Genomic DNA, 20,276 nt, shown 5'->3' with positions numbered 1-20,276 from the left:
GGAAGCTTCTTTTTTTTTTTTCTCCCTCTCTCTCTCTCTCTCTCTCTCTTTTTTTTTTTTTTTTTTTTTTTTTTTTTTCCCAACAGCTTTTAACTTGTAAAATTACACTGATTTAAGTGCAACCAAAAGTTGCGTCTGCATTTGTCATTCTCTTCCTGCATCTCTCAGTTATTAATTGTCCATGACCTCTTTTTTTTTCTTTTTCTTTTTTTTTTTCATGTGTCATTCTTGTAAATGACCTGGTCAACTGCACCAATGATGATTCAGTTAGTTACTGTTTAGAACTGAAATAAAAATGGAACAGGGTTTTCAGATTTGTGAAATCATTTCAGCTGTTCAACACCACACAAATTTGAACTGTCATTTTAGTTTAAGACAAAATTTTGTAAATTGCACATAATTGGTATTTCAGTAGGTATATATATATATATATATATATATATATATATATATATATATATATATATATATATATATATATGATATAACCAGTATCTGGGAACGCTGAAGAAGTATTTCGAAAGAATTAAAAATGGAGATAAATTAGGGCTTCCGAATAATAGGGCTCATGCACATCTACAGACCACTACACACTCTACAATGTCACTGGAGTAAAATGTTCATCACACAACGACAGCAAAAGCAGCAGCAACAACAACAACAACACACACACACACACACACGCACACACACATGCACAAAATTTCTGATTATCTAACCAATATGCAGAATACCAGGAGCATATTTCAACGTCATGCTCAGTAACACACACACACATACACACACACACATGCACAAAATTTTTTTATTATCTAACCAATATGCAGAATACGAGGAGCATATTTCGACGTCATGCTCAATAACACACACACACACACACACATGCAAACACATTCATTTCTGATAATTATTGTTTTTAACACTACCTTATATGTTCTTTTTCTCTCTCTCTCCCTCTTTCTTAACCTTCTGGTTTTGCAATATTTTCTTTTTCTCTCTCATCCTCTTTCTCACTTAACCTGTTAGTTTCAGTGGTGTCAGAGGTATGACATTTTAGATCACTTGGCCACAATAAGCAAACACAAAATATTGTTAATGTAATATTATTGGTATTATCTACTAATATCTGTCACACACACACACACATGCCCACACGCACGCGCACACACACATGCGCATGTATCTGATGTGGATTAGAGTTGATAATGCTTGATCCTTATGAATTCTGTATATCAGTGCCTTTTTAATCACTTTGTTAATGCTTGATTCAAAGAGTAGAAAAAAGAAGAAAAAAAAAAACATGACTAGAACAGTTCACAAAACTTTTTAAATTCAGCGTGTTGTTTTTGCAGTTTGACATGTTAATTGTTGAAAATGTGTACTCCCAGAAGATTTCACATTGATTGGTACAGAACAAGAATAAACAGATGGTTATTTGGATGGGTATTCCAGCTGGGTTGTTTTATTGGCCCTAATCTGATGTGATGGAATTTTCACTGAAAGCAATCATATAATTATATGATGTAAGTTTTTGTGTTTTCTTCATTATTTTCTAATAAAAAGATTGCTCACTTGTTTTATTTAGTATTTGCATTATTTCTTGAAACTGGCATAGGTTGTTGGGTTACTTTTTTTTTTCTTCTTCTTTTTTTTTCAGTGAGTCATCACTGAAACGTTGGCTGATTTGAATACACAATGTGGATTATGATGATTGTTAAAGTTTTGACACGTACATGGAGAGCAGTTTTGTTCTGAACAAATTCTACATTACCTTGCAATAAACATTTTGGATACATTCAAATTGTTAGTGCTGTGTTTTGAATGCAAGCGTTGGAGTGTATTTTTTAACAAGAGATTAAAAGGAAACTCTCTTTCTTCCTTTTATTAATTTATGCATATTTAAAATGTTTTTTTGTTGTTTTTTTAAAAGGGCCATTGACAGATACTGGCAATGTATTTCAATGATTATTTTTAATGTGCCATTTCAGTTGCATTACATACATACCAGCTGTCTCCAAGTTTGTCCACTGCAGTCCCAATAGTGGCAGTCCACAGAGAACTATTGTTGTTAGATCATCAGAAGGCTATATACACACCTAAGGAGACACTTCACTGCTGCTGAAACACTCTGATAGTGCTCAGAAGGGCATTTTCTGAAACTACATATGCACAGGACATCACCTATTAACCTTACTAATGATGGTAATTGCTTTGTCACCTCCTATGATAATGACCGCAACCCCATCTTCCCAGTGACAGATTTCCTTTAAACTGCTAAGACTGAATTCTTTGACACACAGGAACTCACCACTAGCTTGAATTTGATGGGGGGGAATCAAAACCCGGGATCACCAGGAAAGCAGGGCATGAAAGCACACAGAAATTGGGGACCAGTTTTGTTTATCTTGATGATGAATGAGGTTGAAAATGATGATAATGCATGATAGAGGTCCATGTGACATAGCTGTATTCTAACACTTTGATCCTTCATTCTGAATCCTGTGGTGTCAACCAGGCCAGAGACTGAGATAACAGACTCCTGCAGGTTCAGCCAGGAAATTTTTTGAGCAACGCTTCCAATCCAAGACGCTGCTTTTGGAGTGTAAGAACTTAAACTGTGTGGTTCCATTCAAACACATTTAGCACTGTCAGTCCTGACATGGAACCAGCCATTGAACCAAAATCTTCCGCTTCTCTTTGATGTCTCAGTTCCGAGTCTGCAATTTGTGTTGTTGTTTTTTTTCCACTTTATCTATTACTGGGCAGAGAGCATGCAGGGGATTTATCCCTCACCTTTTTGCTCTTGCTATCCCTATCTTACAGTTTTTCAGTTTTCAGTAGCTCAAGGAGGCGTCAAATCCATATAAGCTACACCACATCTGCCAAGCAGATGCCTGACCAGCAGCGTAACCCAACGCTTTCGTCAGGCCTTGAGAAAAAAAAAAGGTGAATAAATAATAGATAAGCTTACATAAATAAATAAATAATAATTATGATATAAAAAAGGTAGTAGTAATGATAATAATAATATAATAATAAAATAATAATAATAATAAATGAATAAATAAGACAACAGTGATTAGCCAATTAACCCTGTACACAGGAAACCCTTTATTGTGTGTATGCCCTGTGCTGCTTTAGTGCTGTCTCTATTGTTACATGTAACCAACGCATTCTTTTAAATTGTCTTGAGCTACACCATCCATGTTGCTTTTTCCGAGTGCTTTGGCGTAACACCCAGCTCCAGTCATACAGCATACCTTGGGATCACATGACAGCATATCCTCTTACACGGCCAGTTTTACTGAGCTTACTCTTCAGCATAATTATGGAGCTTCTTTATGTCTGTCTCTCTCTCGATCTCAGTCTTCATACATGCACACATTTGCCCGCATGCACACACTTGATAGAAGACACACACACACACACATATGCACAGTATATAAATATGAATTTTGTTGTTATTGTTGCTCTTCATCTGCTTGTTTCTTTTTTTTCTCTCTCTCTCTCCTATATTTTTTCCTTTTTTTTTTCTCCTTTTTTTTTTCATTGATGTAAAAAAGCAGTTGCTGCTTATTCAATTCACCATCATGAAATAAAATCATCATACTTGACAGCTAAATATTGCGCATCCGCATGCGCACCCTTTAAGGCACACGCTCACGCACGCGCGCACACACACAAACACCAGGCGATCTCATTATCTGGCTGACAAGTATCGTACACTTGTACAAAATCAAAGACAAGTCTCCTGCGCGAAAGTTCATATACTATCATGGGCGCAAACCAATCAAGTCCTCAACTGCGTGTTAAAGTTCAGGCTGTCTCTCAGATTCGAGTAACGGGCGACACAGATAGCGGACGATGAATATGTCACCGTGGTGCGGACCAATCAGAAAAGTGTGTCACCCACAAACCCGTGTTGACTGCAACCTTGAGCTTCCAGTCACCGGAAAAACCAATTATGAGGATTTTTGGACACAGAAAGTTTGACAGATTCTCAAGTATTCGGTAGTGCTTATTCCGTGGTGTCTCCTTCATTCCCTTAAAAGATCTTACACAATACCATTACATGATTTTCTTGTTTGTCGAATTCATTCGTGTCAAAGTAGGTTGAACATGGTCATGTGCAGTGTTCACCAGCGAAGTGCGGAAGTATTTGTGGAATACAGGTGCGTATTGAATCTCAACTTTCCAAATATTTTCCATTCTGTGTTAATGGTTTTCAGTGAAAGTTGTTTTTTTTAGGCCCGTGGATATTTACCCCGTACAGGGATTACCACAGGAGAAGACAAGCGCGCAGGGTTTATATGCGAATATCAGGCATCTACTTTTATACACACACGCACACACACACACACACACACACACACATACAGAGCAGATGTGGTGTTGTGCATACGGATCAGTCCGCACGCTTTTCCACCACATTGAGACAGAAACTGAGGGTAAAAGTTTACATCTAAAACACTCATTAGTAGTTTCTGCAGGCCTGTGTCATGATCTTGTAGCTTTGGTACAAAACTTTCGTGAGCACTTTTCAGCCATTTTGACCTGCGCACAGGAGCAGTCCCTATCACCCCCCACCCGGTAGATCAAGGTGATTTAGCGGCTGGTTATGTTCATTTTGGGGCGGGAGAAGGGGACCGAGGAGTAGGGAGGGGGCGGGGGAACCGGGGTGAAAGACCGGAATCAACTACATTATATTACGTAATAATTTTTTTTTTTTACCAGGTTCTGGTTTTAGACGGATGAACCACTTGGGTTTGCAAGCATAGTTCCAGCGGGTGTGTCAGTGACGCGGCAGAATTTCGCTGGAGTTCGGAAAAGTTGTCAGCAACTTTGTGATCGAGTAAATGACAAGACATTCAGTGTTGATTGTTATTTGTCGGGCTCGTGCAGAAACAGCAATCAATGGTTGTTAGTTTTGGGGGCTCATGGGAGTATGCAACCAGCGTATGAAATTTGATCGGCTCGTAATTATGGCCACAGAGAGGTTTGGCCTCTTTTTCAGTTGACAGGCATGTGGGCCTGGCTTTCCCCAGAAAATGACATTTCAGCAGCTCCGCCTCTGAACTCCAGGAATTTGAAAAAGGGGATTGGCCATCTGAAATTAAAGCCACATTTTCAGTCACACATTGCCAGTCCTTTTTAAAGGTAAAATGCTATGATCATTTATTATCGTCTTTTTTTTTTTCTTTCTTTTTTTTATGTTTCAGTAGGTAAATAAATTTCCCAGTGATTTATATCTACCATCCCTGCTCATGAAAAAACCCTTCGCCTGCAATTTCATGGACAGGAGCCAAAGTGAGTTAAGAAAAAAGACCAAAAAAAAGACAATATAATTGTAGGTCCTGGTACTAGTGGTAGGCAGATGCCTGACCAGAAGCATAACCCAATGCACTTAGTCTGGCCTTTAGTGCATGCATATTTGTTTACCTATCACAGTGGACTTATACACATTTTTACCAGAGGATATAATAGTATAATTTATAAAGCACCTTTCCATGAAAAACATGCTCAGCTGCACTGTACAATGTAAAAGCCGATGTTTAAAACGTGCATATTATTCACAAACATGAATACTCCGTTTTTGGGGGTGTGCATGCTGGGCTATGTTCTTGTTTCCATAACCCACCGAACGCTGACATGGATTACAGGATCTTTAACGTGCGTATTTGATCTTCTGCTTGCATATACACACGAAGGGGGTTCAGGCACTAGCAGGTCTGCACATATGTTGACCTGGGAGATCGTAAAAATCTCCACCCTTTACCCACCAGGCGCCGTCACCGTGATTCGAACCCGGGACCCTCAGATTGACAGTCCAACGCTTTAACTACTCGGCTATTGCGCCCATCAGAGTGGGCATCAAACCCAGACCCTCACTGTTTCTATTGGCAAAAGATCGAGTGTCTGAGCTATTCTGTCACCTTCACTCCTGGCAGTTCTTAACTCACTCAGTACGGCCAGTCCTCTCTTCTCCTCTACACAGACCCCTCGGATGTCCAGTGGGTGTCTGAATGACCCAACCTTTAGCTTACGTCATCAGAATTGTGGTATTCTTTGTCAACATTCACCTCTTCAGTATAAGAACCTTCCGCTTGCAATATTTTGATGATGGTAATTGGGGTGAAACGCTGTTAACGTCGTCTCTTTCACCGTTCGTATGGAGAGAGTTAAAAGTGATAAGCCTTGAAGCAAGGGGGATGTACCAGTCAGAGCTCACCTGATCAGCATCGTCCCAGCTCATGAAATGAACACAAATGAAATATTTCTGCGGCACTTGCAAAGAAGCCTTTTCAAATTGAAACAGGAATTTGAAAATGCGTCCTTGGAAGTACACCAGAAATAAATCTGCAGACTGAACTTTGATTCATACTACTTTGATTCATGTTTTGACTCACTTGTGTAAACAAAGTGAGTCTATGTTTTAAACCGGTGTTCGGTTGTGTGTGTGTGTGTCTGTGTGCCCGTGGTAAACTTTAACATTGACATTTTCTCTGCAAATACTTTGTCAGTTGACACCAAATTAGGCATAAAAATAGGAAATATTCAGTTCTTTCCAGTCATCTTGTTTAAAACAATATTGCACCTCTGGGATGGGCACAAGCAAATAAATAATGAAGCCTAATTATATGCAAACTGCATTTACTGTTATATTTTTTGTATTCCCTAAACTTGGCACTTTGATCTGATATTCTGACGCAACAAGAGCAGTCATTTTTATCGTTTTTTGTTCAAACAGGAAATCCTTTTGCTAAGCATGGAAGTTTTATTTATTTTGCAAACGTTTTGGTGCAGATAGTAAAAAAAGGGAAATTACTCTGTAATTAATGCTAGGGGACTTAATTTGCTTTAAACTGATCTTTCTCATCTTAAACAATACATTTTGAAATTATACTCGATACATAAAAAGCTTGGATTTTTTTTTTTAAGTGTATCACAAGTGAGTCTTGAAGGCCTTGCCTCTCTTGTTTAGTTTTTGTTTGGTTTTATTTCTAAATGATTATAGAGGCCTTGCCCTCCGGCATCTGATCCTTATGACCAGTGTGTTCATGATCTGTCGTTTCCCCTCTTCATGCTTTCCCCTTCCTCACACACACACAAAACAACAAACACACACACACACACACACACACACACACACACACACACAAAACAACAAACACACACACACACACAAAACAACAAACGCACACACACACACACACACACACACACACACAAAACAACAAACACACACACACACACACACAAAACAAACAAACACACACACACACACACACACACACACACACACAAAACACACACACACACACACAAAACAACAAAAAAACACACACACAAAACACAACACACACACACACACACACACACACACACACACACACACACACAAAACAACAAACACACACACACACACACACACACACACACACACACAAAACAACAAAAATACACACACACACAAAACACAACACACACACACACACACACACACACACACACACACACACACACACACACACACACACACACACACACACACACACACACACACACACACACAAAACAACAAAAACACACACACAAAACACAACACACACACACACACACACACACACACACACACACACACACACACACAAAACAACAAAAAAACCACACACACAAAACACAACACACACATACACACACTCACACACACACACACACACACACACACAAACAACAACAACAAAACACACACACACAAAACACAACACACGCATACACACACACACACACACACACACACACACATTTATCTACAGACACTTATCTTCTACTTACAGAATATTGCAAATGATGATGTATAATGTGTGTGTGTGTGTGTGTGTGTGTGCAGGACATTACAAGATGAAGGGCACATGTACAAATGACTGACAGTGAGACACCATAAAATAAAAACTCACCATGTAAGTATCTTGCTGCAAATTTGTATACCATTTCTTCTGTGAAGGGCGAAATCTCAAGACCACCGTTAGCATATATATATGTATATTATATCTGTACATGATTTTATGAGGAAGGAAAAACTGTTAATTGAAAAGAAAATTTGTGAGCAGTGAATTTATCCCTTTTCACTGGTATAAGTGACTGTGTGCATGTTTATTATATATAACGTTTGTTGTCACAGTTTTAAACTCAGATCAGTCTGTCATCTGATGTCACAGTTTTAAACTCAAATCAGTCTGTCATCTGATGTCACAGTTTTAAACTCAGATCAGTCTGTCATCTGATGTCACAGTTTTAAACTCAAATCAGTCTGTCATCTGATGTCACAGTTTTAAACTCAAATCTGTCTGTCATCTGATGTCACAGTTTTAAACTCAGATCAGTCTGTCATCTGATTTGTTGTCACAGTTTTAAACTCAAATCAGTCTGTCATCTGATGTCACAGTTTTAAACTCAAATCAGTCTGTCATCTGATTTGTTGTCACAGTTTTAAACTCAAATCATCTGTGGCTGTGTTGATAATGAGCAAAGAGTCCGCCAGAACAAACAAACAACAACAAAAAATAAATCTAGCAGTAAATGTTTACAGAATAAGAATAACAATAACTTTAGTATCTCCAACTGGAGAAATTTGGTCAGGTGCATTATCACAACATAGACAAGTAAACAGCATTGGGACCATAATTGTAAAAGTCAACAACAGCTTTTACGAATATTACAAAGACACAAATGTAAAAAATATCACAGACACCGTTTCATACATACATCCACACACTGCAGATAATAACTGGTATTCTTAATGTAAAAACAGAAAGAATTAAGAAACATAATTTTGAATATAATTATAAGCATAGCCTACTATATTGCACATTGATTATAATAAGACAGATATGATAAGAATAAAGATAAATTGCGGAAAACCACAACCAGATAATCATCACACACCCACACCCACCCACACACACGGTTTACTTGATTAAACAAGAGTAATAAACATATGTTCTCAAATAAAAGCATTTCACATATTTGCTTTTAAAACATTGCAGTTACAGAACTGATGCAGTGTTCATGAGTGTTTTGAGTTCGAGCCCCAGTCTCCCCCCTGTCTCACAAGTTTGTAAAAATCAAACTGAATATCTAGTCATTTGGGTGAGATGATACACTGAGGTTCTGTGTGCTGCACACACTAAGCACACTAAAAAAAGAACCCATAGGTAGCATAAGTGTTTTCCCTGGCAAAATTCTGTAGAGGAAATCCACTCTGATAGGTATACCTATCAAGTCCTGACCATGGGCATCGGGGTTATGCTGCTGGTCTTGGCATCTGCCTAGCAGATGTGAAGTCATTCATTCATTTTGCCCATCGCTCCTGGTGGAGCATAGGCCATCGACGACCCCTCCCTCGCCATCGCACTCTGTTCTGGGCTGTTCTGGCCATTCCAGTCCATTTGGTCCCTTGCTGCTTCAGCTCTGCCTCGGTATCTCGCCTCCAGCTGTTGCGAGGCCGGCCTCTCTTCCTCTTTCCCTGCGGGTTCCAGGTCAGGGCTTGGCATGTGATGCTGGATGCTGGCTTCCTGAGGGTGAGATGTGAAGTAGTGTATGGATTTGTCAGAACGCAGTGACATCTCCTTTGAGAAACTGAAACTGGTGCTGTCTTGGTGCCACTAAATCGGTTCCACTCTTTAGTCGTTGTACTTTATCCGCCAGGCATCCCATCGGCATGGAATGTTCCAGCAGACAACTGAATTATGTGTCCAGTAAAACATTAAAAATCATACTTCAATTACACATACTTAACCGTGACCCAACTAGTGCAGGCTCCGGCAGGGGTCTGACATTCCTGTCCTTTGCAAACTACTATCCGCCTATGCGGAGAAAAAGAGAGCAACTACGGCCGATAATCTCCCTGGAAGTAGGTAACCTCCCCTTTGTCCCACTAGCTAGCACCCTCTTTTTCCGGCAGCCATCTCGACACCTGTTCCTGTGCACTGCATACAGCTAAGTTTTTTTTATATTTTCTATCTGTCTGTCGATTCTTTGGCGTCCTTGTTGTTTGTCTAATTATGCCTTCAAACAGGTCGCATGATTATGTAGCTCGATTGGGCGATCGGGCTAAAATTAAGGCGTGATCGCTATTCCTATTAGCAACAGTAAAGCCCACAGTCTCAAGCTTAGACACAAAGAGGTTTGATCATTTTATTCATTTCATTTGTCACACACTGAACATTGGATAGATTGCGCTGTGTCTTTGCTTCCAATGTTTTCACCTTTTTGACTCACTTGTGTAAACAAAGTGAGTTTATGTTTTAACCCGGTGTTCGGTTGTCTGTGTGTGTGTGTGTGTGTCCACGTGTCTGTGTGTCCACGTGTCTGTGTGTCCGTGGTAAACTTTAACATTGACATTTTCTCTGCAAATACTTTGTCAGTTGACACCAAATTTGGCATAAAAATAGGAAAAATTCAGTTCTTTCCAGTCATCGTGTTTAAAACAATATTGCACCTCTGGGATGGGCACAAAAAAATAAAAAAAGAAGCCTAATTATATGCAAACTGCATTTACTGTTATATTTATATTTTTTGTATTCTCTAAACTTGGCACTTTGACCTCTTATTCTGACACAACAGCAAGAGGAGTCATTATTATCATTTTTTTGTTCAAACAGGAACTTCTTTTGCTAAGCATGGAATTTTTATTTCTTTTGCAAACGTTTTGGTGCAGATAGTAAAAAAGGGAAATTACTCTGTAATTAATGCTAGGGGACTTAATTTATCACAAGTGAGTCTTGAAGGCCTTGCCTCTCTTGTTTGTCGTTGGTCTGAAGACAGAGCAGTTCTTTTGATCAAATGGGTCAGTGAGGTTCCAGTCCTCTCCGCTGTAATTTTATCATCAAGTCTGTTTTCCGTTCCACTTTCTTCTTCTTCTGCATTCGTGGGCTGCAACTCCCACGTTCACTCGTATGCGCACGAGTGGGCTTTTACGTGTATGACCGTTTTTACCCCCGCCATGTAGGCAGCCATACTCCGTTTTCGGGGGTGTGCATGCTGGGTATGTTCTTGTTTCCATAACCCACCGAACGCTGACATGGATTACAGGATCTTTAACATGCGCATTTGATCTTCTGCTTGCATATACACACGAAGGGGGTTCAGGCACTAGCAGGTCTGCACATATGTTGACCTGGGAGATGGTAAAAATCTCCACCCTTTACCCACCAGGTGCCGTCACCGTGATTCGAACCCGGGACTTTCAGATTGACAGTCCAACGCTTTAACCACTCGGCTATTGCGCCCGTCTTCTGTTCCACCCATAAGTTATAGACAGTTCCACTAGAGGTAGAAGAAACAGTCCAGACATACGCAACACAAAACCTGACACGATACTAAATTACAACCCACAGATCTATATCCTACTCTAATCAGGCAGTTGACAAAGAAGTCTCTTGGTCATGTTGTTACCAAGAGGCTCAACTTGGTGTTTTGCACTGGCAAACTTCCCAGACAAGAGCATTGGAACATAATTGCACAATTAGCTGGGTGCTTTAATTTGTTTTCACCCATAGTGTATGTATATCCTGATTCTATTCTTTCCAAATATGAATTTCGTTAACAGAGCTTGTCAAGCTTAGCAATAACATTAAAAGTATTTAAAAAAAAAAAAAAAAAAGTGTCTACAACAGAAGAAGAAAAGTTACCGGTAAAAAAAAAATGACAAAAGTCAATAACAGACTCATAGTTTAAAAAAAAAAACAACTGTTTTCCTGAATTTAAAAAAAAAAAAAGATTTTAATGTAATAAACCCAACATTCAAAGTTTGTTACATTTAAGCATGTTCTGGATATTAATGGGGTTCCCATTCATGGAAGCCTTTTTTTTTTGTGCATTGTTATCCATGTACTTTATTCAGAGAGTAGTCATTCACCGATTGAGATAGCGCCTGAATTTTAGCGCGATCGCCCAATCGAGCTACATAATTATGTGACCTGGTTGGAGACATAATTTGACAAAAAACAAGAACGCCAGAGATGTGACAGACAGACAGAAAATACAACAAAAAAACCCTAGCCGTATGGAGAGCACAGGAACAGGAGTCATGATGGCTGCCGGAAAAAGAGGACGCTAGCCAGCAGGACAAAGGGGAGGTTACCTACTTCCGGGAGGTTATCGGCCATAGTACTTTCGATTTCTCCGCATAGGCGGATAGTAGTTTGCACAGGACAGGAATGTCAGACCCCTGCCGGAGTCTGCACTAGTTGGGTCACGGTAAGTATGTTATTTAAACGTAATTTTAGATAGAAAATTTCCTTTTAAGATTTCCAGTTCAAGGAGCGGCGGAGCAACATAATGTTTCACTAATGTCACTATTTAGTCATCATGTATTCCTGTATCATTCAGGCGTTATGAACACATGGGACAATTCCAGCATGCTGTTCAACTAGATGTCTAGTGAGGCATCAAAGTGTGACAGATACATTCAAATTAAAAAGAGGTTTTACCTTCTGTGTGATTGTCTTTGCTCGCTTACGTAGTAAAACATTAAACTAAAGCATTAGCTTATCCTCACCCAGTGCAAATAGAACAGGCAACAAAAGCCTAAACATGACAGGATTGTAGATATTGAAGCCTTTTCGACGGGCGCAATATCCGAGTGGTTAAAGCGTTGGACTGTCAATCTGAAGGTCCCGGGTTCGAATCACGGTGACGGCGCCTGGTGGGTAAAGGGTGGAGATTTTTACCATCTCCCAGGTCAACATATGTGCAGACCTGCTAGTGCCTGAACCCCCTTCGTGTGTATATGCAAGCAGAAGATCAAATGCGCATGTTAAAGATCCTGTAATCCATGTCAGCGTTCGGTGGGTTATGGAAACAAGAACATACCCAGCATGCACACCCCCGAAAACGGAGTATGGCTGCCTACATGGTGGGGTAAAAACGGTCATACACGTAAAAGCCCACTTGTGTGCATACGAGTGAACGCAGAAGAAGAAGAAGAAGAAGCCTTTTAGGCAACCCTTTGATAAAAGATTCGCTGCTTTGCTAATCAAAACCAAGGATCAAAGGTCAGTATAATGATGGGGTAAAACATTTAACCAGCTTGTGGGCATGACAGAGCTTGTGCCTGTGACCTGATCTTCAAATTCAGTTACACAGTGACTGACCAAACACAAGACATAAAGATAAAATGCTTTTTTTTTTTTTGCTTTTTTTTTTTTTTTTTTTTTTTTTTTTGCTCAAGGTGTGTAATGTATCTAAAGTATTAGTCCAAGAAAAGTAACTACTACTAATACTACCTAATTTATTATCATTAAGAATAACGTCCCTTGCATGAGAGCTTGATCTCTGTAACCTTGAACGCCAACGGTGGTTTCTAAGTAAAGTTAAGAAGTTTTCATCTGTCTTCGCTCATGTCTTCAGTTGTGTGTAAATCCACAACATCATCAAACATTTGCAGAACATCTTTTCCACTTTGCCATCTTACAAACATTACAAGGCACAGATTGTTTGGCTGCCACACATTTACCACACTTTGTTTGCAAAAAAAAAAAAAAAAAAAAAAAAAAAAAAAAAGAAAGAAAGAAAAAGGAAAAGCTTCATGAAATACTTTTCTTTCTTTCTTTTTATTAGCAGCATGGTGTGCGTAAGATGACATGGTTATGAGTGGAGTGATGGCCTAGAGGTAACGCATCCGCCTAGGAAGCGAGAGAGAATCTGAGCGCGCTGGTTCGAATCACGGCTCAGCCGCCGATATTTTCTCCGCCTCCACTAGACCTTGAGTGGTGGTCTGGACGCTAGTCATTCGGATGAGACGATAAACTGAGGTCCCGTGTGCAGCATGCACTTAGCGCACGTAAAAGAACCCACGGCAACAAAAGGGTTGTTCCTGGCAAAATTTCGTAGAAAAATCCACTTTGATAGGAAAAACAAATAAAACTGCACGCAGAAAAAAATACAAAAAAAATGGGTGGCGCTGTAGTGTAGCGATGCGCTCTCCCTGGGGAGAGCAGCCCGAATTTCACACAGAGAAATCTGTTGTGATAAAAAGAAATACAAATACAAATGCAAATGTGCAGGGCAAGCTCCCAGTCTGACTCGGCCAGCAACCCCAGGATCCACATTCCCACCTGTGGAAACACCAGCTGTGAGGAGATTGTGGAGAATGTCGTGCAGGTGCTGGAGGAGAGTCACTTCAGCTGCATGACAGAGTACAAGCCAGGGGGCCTGTACAAGAACCGCTTTGAGGAGGCTTTCACCAGCACTTGCTGCTCCATCATCCACCTGTGTCCGGAGATGGTCTCACAGGTAGGTGATGATGGCACCATGTCCAGCATTTAGAAGAAGAAAACTTTGTTCGTTGAAGTTGAGGTACAGTCGAAGCCGCTAGGTTAAAACAAAGAGTTTTTTTGTTTTTGTTTTGTTTGTTTGTTTGTTTTTTGTTTTTTTGCTGCCCCATTCATCTGCACCGTTTCAGTGGCATTACTCCCACGCCGCTCATTTAGATTCCCCCATACACTGCCACACCCGGGCCCGTCCGTCGCAGCCCCAGCGTCGGCAGTCCACAGGGAACCATCAGTGCCAGGTCGCCAGGAGGCCACACACCAGAGGAGACCCTGCACCGCTGCTGAGCCACTTCGGTGGTGTTCAGTGGTGCCTGTTCTGTAAAACAAAGAGTTTGATGTAACGAATGCTGGATGTAGTGAAGCAAAACACCTCAGTCAAAGCTGCTTCAAACAAAGTCGGATGTGACAAGTGCCGGATATAATGAAGCAAAACATTATATTTTGAAATATCACTCTTGAGCATAGAAACTAAGAAAGGCTTTTGTGTTTTACACTTGGTGTGAAGATCTTACAGTACATGCACCTACCAAACACAAAATCATTTTTGGTAGACCTTATAAATATTGATCAGCAGGCACATCGATTGTCTTGTGTGGTTGGCTTTTAAAAAAAAAATATTTTATTTAAATTATAGGAAGCAAAGCATGCTGCTACATTTTATTCAGAGACTGATTTGTGCTTAGATCGCATTACTTACTGTATAATTTTCCTGAATGACCATAAAAATCAGCAGATCTTGTATTTTGCCTGATAGCTGTGCCCGGGGAAGATAGCAGTTACACTCTCTTTACACATGGGCATTCAAAGAGTTCTTTCTGTAGTCACGTTTTGTGCAGAGCAAAACTTTTGCATTCATTTCAGTGATCCATTTGCAATTTGTGTTTTGGTGGATTCCGACAGTAAGTTGCTTTTTTTTTGCTTTTTTTTTTTGACGTCCATGCCACAGATATAGTGCCAATTAAGAGAGATTAGAACAGGCTTGAACATTTAGTAGTGTACACACTCAGGTCATGGAGAATATAAATGTTCCATCAGCCAAACATTATTTGTTGACAGAAAAGGTTTTGTTGAGGGTGTTTACCTTATGCTCAAAGATGTGTTTGGCGATTTTTCTTATGATCTGCTGAAGTTGGAAAGTCTTGCTATAGACATGGAAAGTTTTAAGCTTTGACAGATCTATATAATAGTCATGGACAAAATGAAATACGAGGGTCATTCAATAAATAAGGTGAATTTTTCGGTATAAGGACTTATAATACAGATAGAAGCTTACTTTTTTTCTTTTTATTTTACTTCTTTTTCACATGGATTTAATTTGTTTTGCAGATTAAAAAAAACTTTGAGAGTTTTGGCAATTAACAAAGATGGCCGACCAAGAAGCATGCTCCAGGATTGAACAGCGGTCAGTTATCAAGTTTTTGGTTGCTGAAGGCTGCAAACCAGTTGAAATTCATAGGAGAATGTCAACTGTGTATGGTGCCACATGTTTCAGCCGAAAAAATAAAATGTCTACAAGTGGGCTAAATTGTTTAAAGAAGGACGGAGCAGTGTTGAGGATGAAGACAGGCCTGGAAGGCCTACAGAAGTGAGGTCTCCTGAGGTGATCGAATCAGTCAATGACCTCATTCAGTCTGACAGAAGGGTGACAGTGGATGACACTGTGAACTGCTGAGGCAGGTCAAGAAAGACACAAAGAACAAACGCAGGGTCATCAGTCAGAAGGAGTCATCTTGCATCATGACAACGCAAGGCCTCACACAGCAGCCCGAACTGTGCAGACCATCAACGAGCTGGGCTGGGAACTGATCCCTCATCCCCCTTACAGCCCAGACCTTGCCCCTTCAGACTTTCACCTGTTTGGTCCCTTGAAAGCGTTCACGAGAGGCACGAAGTTTGAAAGTGACGATGAAGTCAAAAGTGTTGTGAGCGACTGGCTGAGACATCAGTCCAAAGATTTTTACGCTGAGGGAATACGGAAGCTTGTGCACAGATGGGAAAAGTGTGTGACAGTGCTGGGAGACTACGTTGGAAAAAAAAAAGAAAAAAAAGTAAGCTTCTATCTGTATTAGAAGTCCTTATACCGAAAAATTCACCTTATTTATTGAATGACCCTCGTACCAATCAGTGTGGGCTGCTTAACATAAAATTGTTTCCAGCAAGCAACTTTTGACAAACACTCTTTCTGATGGTGAGCTCCCACATTTTCCATTCTGTTGTACTTGAGCAAAAATCACCTGTGAGTCATAAAGGTTTTGCCTCTTGTTTAGTTGGTAGTGTCTGATGATATAAGCCAACCAGTTCAACTTACACACATGTGGAATATAGTATAGATACCTGTAGTGACCCCATCAGTGCTAATGTTTATTTCCTAATAATTCTACCCGGAGGATCAGGGCAGGGCAAATGGGAGGTGGCATATAATGTGACTGATTGTCTTCTGTTTTGACAGGTGATTACCGGTGAACTGGAATCGGTGCTGGATCAGGATCCCGCAAAAGTATTGTTTGTGCGTCTTGAGCCTCAGAGCAGTCAAGAACCCATCCCAGATTCTCTCCAGAAATTCAATATCTCAGACCTGCGGACTCCACGGAAGAGAACGAAATTTTTAGACTTCATCGTCAGTGAGTATGGGAAAGCAGATACCGCAGCCGCTGATGGAAGTACCGGAGATGACCAGGAGTCCGATGTATCTGACAACGTTTCGGATCAAACACTGCCAGGAATGGAGCCAGTCGGCTTCAGTTCTTTGCCCATGGTTCTCAGGCCACAGACAAAGTATCCTCTGGTTGGAATGCTCTCTTTTTTCACTGATTCCCTTTAATCATACTCAGTTAATGTTCTGAAACCATAAAAATAGGATGTTTTTTCTATCTGTCCCAAATCTTTACATCTTTTTACAATGCTTCAAGTAGTTTTTCTTTCCGTTTTGGCAAGCAACTTTTGTATCATTCTAGTGATCATTTGCTTGTGTATGGATGGATTGAAAATGTTTATTTGCTTTGACGTCCATGCCCACGGTTGTGCCATTAAGGTTGACTTGGGAACACTTTCAGTTAGGTAGCACATCAGGTCATGAAAAAAATCCATCAGCCAAAACAGCCATTTGATTACAGAAATGTTGATACCTTATGAAAGATTGTGTTGCATTTTTCTTAGATCTTAAGTGAAATGATGAATGAAGAATTGAATTATAATACATAAAATAAATAAGTAATAATAATAAGGTAATTATTCGTATAAATCTTATAAACAATAGAAGCCTTTTTTCGACCATTCATTTTCACGCAAGGCAGATTAAAAAACGGTGGAAAAAAAAGGCACCAAGAAGACCCCAGGGAAGGAAGGGGCATTTGAAAGTTTTTGGTTTTAAGGCCAAACTTGAAAAGAGCTGAGTGTGGAGACTTGACGAAAAAAGAAGTGGAAATTCTTTAAGCAAGGTACGAGCAGGTGAGATGAAGACGGTGGAAGGCCTACAGAAGTTGGTCTCTGGGTTGAGTGAATGCGATGAATTCGTCTGACAGAAGGCAGAGGATGCGAATGTAGGAGGTGAAGCAGCCAACCAGGTATAGTGAAGGAGTCATCTTTGAATACAATTGAAGGCCTAAGAGTCCTAAACTTGTACATTTAATCCGGTGGGCTGGGAAGACCGTCATACCCCTTTGCAAGAGGACTTGCTTCAGACTTTCATTTGTCCCTTAAAGGACGAGTCGGGCACGAAGTTTGATGCGCTGAAGGTACAAAAGTGTGTAGCGCTGGCTGAAACCAGACAAAGAGAGTTTTACGTAGTACAGCGTGACAGAATGGGAAACAGGTTCAGAGTTGCTGTGGAGACTATTGGAAAGAAACAAGAAAAAGTAGTTTATCAGTATTAGAATGTCCTGTACCGATATTCATTTTATGATTTGCATGACATCAGTGTGGTTGCTTAACGGTAAATGCCGAGATTTGACAAAACTTTCTGGATGGTGACTCCACATTTTCATTCTGTTGTACTTGAGTCAAAAATCCCTGTGAAAAGTTTTGCTCTTGTTAGTTTCCTATGATAATGCTACCAGTTCACTTCAATTGAATTATTAGATAATAATTTGGACCATCAGTGCAAGGGTTTATTTTAATATCTCTGCAGACGGACAAAGGGTTTTAATGTGACTGATCTTCTGGTTTGAAGGTGTTTCACGGTGAAGGAATCGATGACTGATCAGATGCGTTGATTATTTTCGTCATGAGCCCAGACAGTTGAAGACCCACGTGCCTCCTTCAATACTAGATCTGTGCGGACTCCACGTACAATTTTTAGCTTCACGTCTGTAGAAAATTAGCAACCATGAAGTACCGGAATGACTCAGTGAGTGATGTATTGAACCAGTTTCGGATAACATGCTGGCCGTTGTTCTTTGCCATGGTTAAAGGACAAAAAAGTATTTGGAATGCTCCTTTTTCGCGGGTCCAAACAGCTGACAAGTCGTAAATACTATGGGAGTATTTGTCCATCTATATGCTTACAGTATGGTTTTTCGGTTCTGGGAGACAGTGTTTCGTTCTCTGAGATCTGACATTTTAGATATGGCGAAACTGATAATGAGCTTGAAGTACTTTGTTGACTACTGTGATTTGTTAGTTGGCTGTCACAGGTAGCGGCACTGCTTACACAGGAAAATTGGACAAGGAATGGAAGATTAGAAAAAATGACATGGATACTTAAATATATTTCTGTGTAATAATTACGATGTAATAATTAATTGCGATGTTTAATAAAAGCGAATATGTGAAATGCTTTTATTTGAGAACATATGTTTATTACTCTTGTTTAATCAAGTAATCCGCGTGTGTGGGGTGGGTGGGGGTGGGGGGGTGATGCAGGTGTGTGCTGATTATCTGGTTTTCCGCAATTTATCTTTATTCTTATGTTATCTGTCTATTATAATCAATGTGCAGTATAGTAGGCAGTGTTTATAATTATATTCAAATAATGTTTCTTAATTCTTTCTTCTTTTTTTTTTTACATTAAGAATACTAGTTATTACCTGCAGTGTGTGGATGTATGTATGAAACGGTGTATGTGATACTTTTTACATTATCTTCGTAATATTCGTAAAAGCTGTTGTTGACTTTTACAGTCATGGTCCCCATGTTGTTTCCTTGTCTATGTTGCGATAATGCACCTGACCAAATTTCTCCAGTTGGAGATAATAAAGTTATTCTTATCTTATCTTATATAGCGCCGGTCCTTAGTCAGAGACCAAGCTCTAAGCGCTTTACAAACACAGGGTCATTTGCACCACAGGCTGCCTTCCTGGACAGAGCCAGCTGGTGGCTGTCACTGGATGTTCATCATTCGTTAACTTTGTCATTCAGTCATGCACATATACACACTCACACAAGCATGTTAACTTGTATAACCATTTTGTGTATATATACCCCAGCCATACTCGCATTTTCAGGAGGTGTGCATGCTGAGGTTGTAAACATGGGGGTTGACATTAGTGGCCCACCCAGTAATACTGTTTGCACTAATTGCAGACATAGACTGTTCTCTGTAAGTCTAGTTTATCACATGTACTTTCTGTTAATTTTTTTTTCTTTTAGTACAGTGGTCTTCTGGTATTTTGAAATAATTTATTTATTGGGTGTATATTTTATCATCTTTGTCTGTTTTGTTGTTTGTTTGGTTTTACTCTTTAGGTGGGGAAAATGAAGGCGAGGGGTTGGTGCCACCTGCAAGACATAATATATGTTAGAGTTGTCTCTTGGACTTTGGAGTGTAACTGTATGGTCAGGTGTTTTATGTGTGACTGAGTGTGGTGCCTGGAAATGGTTTGTGCTTGGATTTGGCTCCGAGTTAAAGGTTTGTGCGTGGTGTGGTTTCTGATGTGCTGTCAGCCCAGATGTGGGAGGCTTCTGCCAACCAGCACTGTGAATTAAACTGAGTGAACTTGTTTG

The 20,276-nt window shown here is 39.9% G+C and overlaps 1 protein-coding gene across 1 annotated transcript; it reads left to right on the top strand.

The window, feature by feature from the left end:
• Positions 1–3,929: 3,929 nt before the first annotated feature.
• Positions 3,930–20,253, top strand: LOC143294219 (uncharacterized). The gene is made up of 5 exons (XM_076605650.1): positions 3,930–4,172; positions 7,892–7,961; positions 14,070–14,298; positions 16,786–17,111; positions 20,217–20,253. Coding segments are annotated over exons 2-5 (594 nt in total). The 5' UTR covers positions 3,930–4,172; positions 7,892–7,959.
• Positions 20,254–20,276: the final 23 nt, after the last annotated feature.

This window comes from Babylonia areolata, chromosome 19 (assembly GCF_041734735.1).
Source record: "Babylonia areolata isolate BAREFJ2019XMU chromosome 19, ASM4173473v1, whole genome shotgun sequence".
In the NCBI taxonomy this organism is placed as follows: domain Eukaryota; kingdom Metazoa; phylum Mollusca; class Gastropoda; order Neogastropoda; family Buccinidae; genus Babylonia; species Babylonia areolata.
Note: the sequence above shows the minus strand (reverse complement) of the source record. Positions and strands in the feature narration are given on the sequence as shown.

What these genes read in the sequence shown, in the direction of transcription:
- LOC143294219 (XM_076605650.1), top strand. An exon ending in GTCCGGAGATGGTCTCACAG is followed by an intron (nt 14,299 to 16,785) that starts GTAGGTGATGAT and finishes CTGTTTTGACAG; the next exon opens with GTGATTACCGGTGAACTGGA. An exon ending in GTTCTCAGGCCACAGACAAA is followed by an intron (nt 17,112 to 20,216) that starts GTATCCTCTGGT and finishes ATGTGCTGTCAG; the next exon opens with CCCAGATGTGGGAGGCTTCT.